Raw genomic sequence first — 9,187 nt, forward strand, 5'->3', positions numbered from 1 at the left:
ATATATAATAAAAATTAATAAAAAATAAATAAATAAAAAGAGAAAAAAGTTTCCCCACAGTTAACTCACTCCAGGCCTATGGCCACCCTACCAGCATTTCTAATTATCACCAATTGCACAAGGCATTTAATGCCCCTTGAACTGCCAGATTTGGGGAGGTGGTTGCCTCTAGCTGCCACCCTTTAGTCTACTTTTGCTTGGAGCCTTGTGAAATTATTCTCAGAAAAGCATGATTTCACTTTTAAATTGTCCAAAAATTTGGACAATCAAGTTCTATAAGAACCTTTGAAATTCATGGGAAAGGTGGGCTGAATTGAAAAACCAAAAAGAGGGAGATCTATAAAGCCAAAAAACCCTAAGATATCAGTATCCAAAAAGCCAACAACCAACAAATCTTACAAAAAATCCTTATTTCTACCAACCAGAAACCACAATCAAAAGGAAAAACAAAAAGCACCAAAAACAAAAAAAAAAAACAAAAAACCATTGTTTACAAAAGTTGATTTTTGAGAAATGGGTTTGGTGGGGAGAAGATGGTGGGAGTGAAAAGAAGGTTCAGCTACTGTGAGAGGGAGAGAAAGTTGTGGTTTTTGGTGTAAGGTAGAAATCAAGAAAAGAAAAAAGAAGGTTTTAGGTGCTACATGGTGCCGTTTCAAGTTGCTAGGAACCCATCATTCTCAAGATCAAATGATGCTATTTTGAAAGTGCCTTAAATTTGCTTCACAAGCACCTATACGGTGCGTTTCACATCCTTGGTGGACCACAGCAAACGCGCTTCCTTCTTTTGGGTTATTTCTAGCCCAATGAGGTAAAGCCCTGTCTTTTACTGTTGTTGGTTTGAAATTTGTTTATTGGACTTGTTATTTATTTAGCCCAAAATCTATTATTTAGCAATTTGTTTAGCTAAAAGAAAAATATATATATCACAAAAATTACATAATGTTTTAGAGCAAAAAAAATAAAAGTGGAATAATGATAGAAAGAAGGTTGTAAGTAGATAATATTTAGTTATAAAGGAATTGGCACAGTTAGATGGAATATGGATACATAAGGGAAGAAGTTGAACGTCCAATCTAAAATAATAATAGTAGATTTAGGTTAAAAGCTATAAGTGTATGTGAGAAATAAATAAATAAATATCTAGTAGTAAAAATATAGATCTAAGTAAACAATATCTAATTAAAATTAATTTAACTAAAAAAATATGGAAACGTGAAAATACACACACACACAAAAGATAGTTAGTCATAAAAAATAGGCTAAGTGAAATAATAATGATAAAATATATAATTACATGGAAAAAATTAAGTACATGGAAGAGAAAATATATATAATGAAAATAAGTTAGGTATGTAATAGAAATAAAATGATAATTATGCAAACTTCTCTATATAGATATATCCAAGAAAGACAAAAGAATATGATGACTCGGTATGGAATCATAAATATAAAATATAATGATTATTTTAGAATCAATACCGATGATGGGATGTCCATTCGGGATGTGAGGAGTCACAATTTTGAATGAATTTCCTTAGATTAGGGATTTTAATTAAGACCCCATCAGTATGATGGGAGGATATTAATTTTGAATTCTGATGTTTCTAATTTTAAATAAATGAAAATTATATATACACTTAATTACCAATTAGTCAAAACATAAAAAGAAAAGATAAGGAAGTGATGGTAATGATAAATATGATAATAATAATAATAATAATAATAATGAATACAACAAGAAATGGATAAAATATATATGTGAAGTTATAAAAGAATATAGGATTATATGAAACAATGAAATTCATGATGATAAATAATTAACAAGAATTCAAAAAATAATAATAAATTCACCATAATGATGAATATGGCAAAAATATAAAGGCAAATATATATATATATATATATATATAATATCACAAAAAATAGACTGATGAGAAAAGAGAAACAAAATAGCTAGTCAAAAGAAAATAAGTTAGGTAATTAGAAAAAATAAAATTGAGTGAATAGAAATAAGTGCATAAATAATAATAATTCCAAAATAAAATGTTTGATTAAAGAAATAGCCTTTAGGTATATCGAAAATGTACATAGCAAATAGATAAACACTTAAATATAAAAATATATATAATAAGATAAAATATAGTTGGATAAAAATAATAAATGCAAAATACTATTTTGTGCAAAAGCGAATAATTATTAAGGAAATAACAAAGGGATTATGGGAAATTTAAAAAATGAATTATTGAAATTTATGGGTACATCACACCTCATTGTTGCATTGTTAAATGTCATGGCATGTAGTCATATTCCGTATATGACTATAAGCCCCGATGATGGGACTTTCTAAGAGAGTTTGTGAAGGCGAGTTTATTTGAAAAATTTTCTAAGTGAAAAGATACTTTCGAGTCCCACCAATATGATGAGAAGGCTCGAAGAATATCTTTAAAAAAGGGCCTCCACTCGTAATAGGTTTATATTTATGAAAAATATTATTATTACTTGCAGACGATTACCCCAATAATGAGATTTACTCGTTAAACTCACAAAGGCGAGTTTCTCGAGTATTTCCTTATGTGAGAGAATATCCCAGATCCCACCAATATGATCAATGGATTTGGAAAGTAAACTCAATAAAAGGTTTTCGTTTGGCATTATTATGATTTTATGCCATGTGTTTCACAATTATATCAGATGCATGTCACACCCGTAAAACTAAATAACATATTTTAATTTGTTAATAGAATAAAAGATAAAATAAATAAATAATAATTAAAAAAACATAAGAATAAAATCAATGGGTTATGATAACATATGATTAAATGGTACTGTTCGTGGAACGGGTGTTATGGGGATGCTAATCCTTCCTTGAGCATAACCGTACTCCTAAACCAAACTCTAAACAAAATATTTAGACCAATTTATTATTCTTTAGCTGGACCTAAAGTCGATTTAGAACTCCGTCGGATAAAACTAATTCAATAGGTAACCAATCGCACCTTGATAAAAAAAATTGATGACAACTCCCTAAATTTTTGACGTCTAGTGGTTGAGTTCTCGGACCTGCACTTCACAATACACACACACACACATATATTTATGTATATATATATAGAAAGGACTTGATAATGGCGATTGATGGAAGAGACTAGTGGTTTGAACGTGGCTTTGGGATTGCAAGGTGTGGGAAATAATTGGTTCTCTCAAGAGCCAATTTGGGGAGGCTTTGTTTGGAGGAAGAGATGTGAGAGTGGGGAAAAGACAACTACCATGGTGAGTCATGGCCCAAATGATCTATTAAGTCTAAATCACAGTTTAGATTTAAGTCCAATTAACTAACTGGACTTTTCAACCCAAATAATAAACGGGGCCTTTAACTCATTTAAAAGAAAGGGATATTTTAAAAAATAATCCTTGAAAATAAGATGTTTTCAAAAATAGCTTCTTTTATAATTTTAACTATTTTTAATTAATTTGGACAAAATTACCCATAATGAAATTACACGCCAAGATGTTATACACCGTGTACAGAAACATGTTACACGTCATGGTTAGGTTATTACACACCATGGTCAAGTTGTTATACGCCATGTACAGAAACATGTTACACGCTATGATTAGGTTGTTACACGCTACGTATAAAAATGTGTAACATGTCATGGTTAAGTTGTTACACGTCATGTACAAACATGTTATATGCCATTGTTAGGTTGTTACTCATTATGTTAAAAAAAATATTATTGTTACATGCCATGTATAAAAAGATGTTACATGCCATGTACAAAAAGATGTTACACGCCATGGTTAAAAAAAAATTATAACACGTCATGTTGAAAAAAAAAATACTATTATTACACACCATGTTGAAAAAATATTGTTGTTACATGTCATATTCAAAAATATTTTGTTACACTTTAATGCCTAAACTGTTATTGTCACTTACAAACCAAAACTTCAAATCTTCTCAACTCTCTTTATTTTTTTATTTTTTATTTTTTTGACAATTTGGCACCAATTAAAGTGTTTCTAACATGTTTTTATAAATCAAAACACAAATTTTCTTATCTAAAATACCTATTTTGAGTTAAAATCGAAAAAAAATTTTCATTGAAAACCTAGGTTTATAAATTTTAAATTTTTGAGTTTATTGGTGTCTAGATTCTGAATTGATCCGATTAAAAGCTATTTCAAAAATCTATGATCATTTTTACTATTTAATTTTATCCGAAATATCTAAAAATCAAATTCTCCAAATAGTCATCCACTCAAGCACATCAAAACCATCGTTAGGTGTCTTCAAAGTGCTGAAAAGAGAAATCTAGAAACACGAGAGAGAAATCGGGAGCATAGAAAACGAATGTCGAAGAGAGAAATTGATAAAATTAGAGAGAGTGAGATGTTGAGAGAGAGATATCGGAAGCATAAATGAGGAAAAATTATGATGAATGGTTTAATTTATTTGAAATAGTTTTAAGAGTATTTTTGTCAAGTCATGGCTAAATATGGTTAAAAAAATTAAATTTATTTTGATGTTATTTTTGAAATGCTCTTATCAAGAAAGGTTATTCCTCACAATTTCCTCTAAAAGAAATATATTAATTAACATTCAAGTTTCTTACATTTACAAGTAACAAAGTATTAATATTTATCTAATATCTAAAAAATAATTTTTTATTTGCCCAGTTCTTGTTGTTTATTTATTTCTTTATATATTAACTTATACAATTATAACTGTAGTAACCCTTCCTGTACCAAAAACATTATCTAATTGTACTAGCTTCTATTTAATTTATAATTTGCACATGTTGTATTATGTTATCCAAATTAATTTGATAAAAATAATGCACAAGTTTCCCTAGTAATTAGTAAAATTAAATGCGAATCCAGCAGTGGTACTGAGACTTTCAGCCACTGAAACCCTGTTTCCCTGTAGTGATATTGTGGCACTGATAACAATCCTTTTCTTATTCATACTAGAAACTTAATATACAAATCCAATACATCATTCATTAAATTACAAAAGAGCATTAAACTTAAATTAACCCTTATTTTATCCCTCGTATTATTTATAGAACAAGGTTTTGACAATATCGAAGTTGCAAACCTTTTTCCTATCGTCCATTAATTCTGGACACCACAATAAACTTTAAGGGCAGATTCAGCCTTTTGACCAGCCTCGGTGTAGTAGAACCCCAAGAATTGAACGTGATCAAAGGGCTTAAAGAGCAAGGGGTGTGCTTCATCCACTAGCTCGTCTGGGGCCTTTATCGTGTAACCTCCTTTCGGGATTGAAAACAGACCGATGGAGTACCTCGCCTTGTCTCCGCTCATCATGACCCGATGATAAGGAGCGTGCAGTCGGCCATTTAACCATGCCTGCGACGTTATCACAGAAACTTTATTTATACAGATTGTTTGCTCACTTCTCAAATATATTCCATATATTTTTGTTAAATACTGAACTTCCGTAAGTAAATTCCTTTTAATTGCAAATATCAAATTTAATTTAAAGTTTGAAATCTATCTTTTTTTCTTTTTGATACTTAATTTTATTTAATATTCTTTTTGAAAAAATTAAAAAATTATAGTCTTTAATGTTAAAAAGAAAAAAAGTATAAAAATTTAGTACGGAACATAAAAAAATAGAATTGTGAAAAATAAACATAATTTGTCACAGACTAAAAAAGAAAAATGAATATTCAAATTGAATCGGCTTTTATTTTTTTTATTTTTATATGTATAAAAGTCAAAATGTATAACTCTACTACCCATAAATAAATCAAAAGAGTTGATTTGAAGTAGAGATAAGATACTTAATTTAAATTTCCGAATGCCTAATCCCTTCTAAGTCCAAATTTTGATATTTTTTTCTGGTTTTCCTTAGCTCAAATTTTGATATTACTTTTCTTTTTTTCTTCTTTTTTTCTTCCTTAGATCTCTTGGTCCAAGTATTGGAATTATTTTGTTTTTATTTTTTCTCTTTTATTTTTATTTTGTAAAAACTCAATTGTATATTTTCTCCTCGATTGTTTAGTTGCATATGTGAAATATAAATTGGAGCATTTTGAACCATTGAGAATGCCTAGGTTCAATCCCTTCTAAGTCCAAATTTTGAATTTTATTTTTCTATCGTTCCTTAGCTCAAATTTTGAAATTACTTTTCCTTTTTTCTTCGTTTTTTCCTTAGCTCATGTTGGCCCAAGTTTTGGAATTATTTTGTTTTTATTTTTTTCTCTTTTATTTTTATTTTGCAAAAATTAATTGAATATTTTCTGCTAGATGATTTAATTGCATATGAAATATAAATTGGAGCATTTTGAACTTGATATTAAACAAGATCCATATTTGAAAAGTGTTTCATTTTTTTTAGAGCTATGCCAGTTAATGTCAAAAAACAGAAAAATCAATTGTATATTTTTTCCTAGATCAATTAGTTCGACTTATTTTAACTCTTCTAGTTTGTATAGTAATTACAAAACATACAATTTCAGTTAAGAAAATTATAAAAGCAAGATTACGTAAAAAAATGGATGATAATTTTCTTGCTAATTCATTTATCCTTTACAGGATCATTGACATGGATTTAGTTACAGATGAATTTGAAAGTATGAAAATGCGTTGAGTATAGCTTACAGTGCTTAATATGAAAATTTAATGTTAATTTTTTTTATACTTTATGTCTATTTATATTGTTTGAATTTGAAAATTTATATTCAAATTGCTAATGAAATTTTATATTATAATTTAATTTTATTTAAAAAACAATTAATTTTTTTTCTTTAAATCGAATGATTGACCCGATCTATGATGTTGTATGATTACTTATCATTTTTCATGTAAAATCTTAGATCCGCCACTAATTTGAATAAAAGAGAGTACTACTTGACTTATTCTATATTAAGTACCTGTTATAAATATGAATTTCGCTAATTTTGTTAACTTTTCTTAAGTAAATCATCAAAAGAGAAAATGGGAAGAGACATACGTGGAGAGATTCCCCGATCATGACAATGAAAGAGCCTTTGGAGGGTTTCACATCGAACCATTTTCCGTCCTTTGTCTGTACCTCCAACCCTTCAACCTCATTTTGGTACAATATGGTCACTATGTTCTTGTCTGTGTGACTGTGTAGTCCAAGCTTTGTTTTGGTGGTTTTCGGCCCTTTATATTTCATTAACCTAAGAAGGTAGTTCGTCGAGTCCATGTGCTCATCCATATATTTCTCAAGATCATAGCTCTCCAATATCATTCTTCTAATCATTTGATCTGACTCTGATAATTGCTTTGAGAAAGATTGTATAATGTTGCTGTCAAGATTAAGTAAAGCTGTTAAGGTACTTAATTTTTTTTTGTTCGGCTAAGAAAAAGATAATTTATCAATTAACTATAGGGTTACAAAGATGAAGATCAGCCATTGGGTTCGTAATTGCTGCTGCAAGTAAAACAGAATAACCATTTGAAAATAGAAACAAAAGTTTAATCCCACTCATTACATATATAGGACACTCGGACAGCTAACAACTACGTAGTACCAACGACAGCTTCCCTTCCAAACCACAAACAGATTTTCGAACAAAAATCATGTTAATTAGGAGACTAATATATATGTATTATGGATAAGAAATATAAGAGAATAAATATATGTATATATAGACCATACTATATCATAGACACAAATTAGAGATGTTATCGTGTTGAAAGCTGAAAAATTGTTTGTAGTTGTTATGCCCAAATTAAGAGTTTGACGAAAAGTTACCGGAAAGTTCGGTAGAAGAAAATTTATGAACCTGAAACTTTTGTTTCCATCTGGCCACAAGGTACGAGTCTGGGCTTCAACTTTTTCAATAATGTTTGCATCGTCAATGCCCAAGCTCTCATATAATGGTGCTTGAGGGTATTGGCCAACATAGCCATGATAAGGCTTCTTGGAAACATTGCGAATTTTGGTTTGTAAAGGGAGGTCAAAAAGCTCTTCCAAGGCTCCAAATATTGTCTCTCGAACATCGAGAGGAATCCTATCGAACAAAGCCTCAAAGCAACCGTATTCTTGAAGGGCTTGCTTGACTTGCCCTTTCACCAAATCCCACTCAATGGTTCCCGGTTTTAGGTCTGGCTTAGTGAAGTCAATGACTGGAAGCTTTAGAGGAGTTTGAGAGCCCATTTCTGCTCTAAATTAAACAACAATGGAAGGAAGTTATTCTATCTTGTGACTAATATTTAGCTGTGAAGCATTTCCATGTAAATGAGCCAATTTATATACAGCTCCGCTGATGCTGGTATCCTTAGGGGACAAATGATTGATGATGATTTTCTATCCAATAATAAAATTAAAAAAAAATGATCATGGGCAATTATTGTTTAATTTCATCAGGGCAAAATGATTTTTTGAATGCATGTTTACTTACCTAAGCCTTATTTTTATTGAAGTTGTATCCTTCGATTTCCTATCAATGCAATGTTTGATGTTTGACAAAATAAAAAATAATACCTGGAAATAAAATTTGTTTGGAGGCAGCATATTTTCGGGACCATTTTTATGATGTTTTCATTATATTTTATTTAGAAGTGACAAAATGAACCTGAATTTGAAAACTCATTTGAAAAATTCCGAATCCAAATTTAATCAGCTTTGAGTTAATTAAAACGTCAAGCTCAGATTTACAAAAAGAAAAATCCAAAATGAATTGAACCATAGCTAAAATAATCAAACAAGTTATGACACAATCTTAAAAGAATCCGAATTTAAAATAATCCAACCCAAGCCCACCCGTCCCATCTCTTGTCATTCTTTTGGACCACGAGTTGAAAGGGGAGTGAGACTATTATTGCAAGTAGTTTTCTTGGATTGTGTAATTTGCAATTGTTAATTCGCCTCGCTCTTTCCATGGTCCCCAAAGTCCAATGGATTACTTGGAAGCCGAGTGCTCCAAGTAATAACATAACCGAATACGCCTCGCTCTGGCGTACCAGAAATGTCCAACAAAAACCGGTGATATAAAAACAAGAAAGAAGCCAAATGTGTCCCCCACAATAAGAGTGCACCAAACCAAGAAATTCTCATTTTAATAACATCAATCAATCAGCTGCACCAAACCAAATGTATTGCTTTTAAAGACCCATCTCATTCTTAAATAGCCAAATTAATCATGCAATGGTAAAAAACCATTAGTCATACCTTGTAATATTTGTT

General features: G+C 30.0%; 1 protein-coding gene across 1 annotated transcript; it reads right to left on the reverse strand.

The window, feature by feature from the left end:
- Positions 1-5,118: 5,118 nt before the first annotated feature.
- LOC110427467 (putative 2-oxoglutarate-dependent dioxygenase AOP1.2) lies at positions 5,119-8,158 on the reverse strand. The gene is made up of 3 exons (XM_089785485.1): positions 7,785-8,158; positions 7,064-7,304; positions 5,119-5,373 (listed from the first exon to the last, which is right to left on the reverse strand). Exons 1-3 carry the CDS (start codon positions 8,156-8,158, stop codon positions 5,119-5,121), a joined length of 870 nt encoding a protein of 289 aa, XP_089641611.1.
- Between the last annotated feature and the right edge of the window lie 1,029 nt (positions 8,159-9,187).

Source organism: Theobroma umbraticum, unplaced genomic scaffold (assembly GCF_002168275.2).
Source record: "Theobroma umbraticum cultivar Fairchild unplaced genomic scaffold, ASM216827v3 scaffold_34.0, whole genome shotgun sequence".
Taxonomy (NCBI): domain Eukaryota; kingdom Viridiplantae; phylum Streptophyta; class Magnoliopsida; order Malvales; family Malvaceae; genus Theobroma; species Theobroma umbraticum.

Excerpts from the sequence above, each read along its gene's own strand:
- LOC110427467 (XM_089785485.1), bottom strand. The coding sequence starts at position 8,158 with ATGGGCTCTCAAACTCCTCTAAAGCTTCCAGTCATTGACTTCACTAAG. Across the intron at positions 7,305-7,784 it reads GATGGAAACAAAAGTTTCAG|CAACATTATACAATCTTTCT; the intron begins GTTCATAAATTT and ends TAATCTTGACAG. Across the intron at positions 5,374-7,063 it reads ATGAGGTTGAAGGGTTGGAG|GCATGGTTAAATGGCCGACT; the intron begins GTACAGACAAAG and ends ATAACGTCGCAG.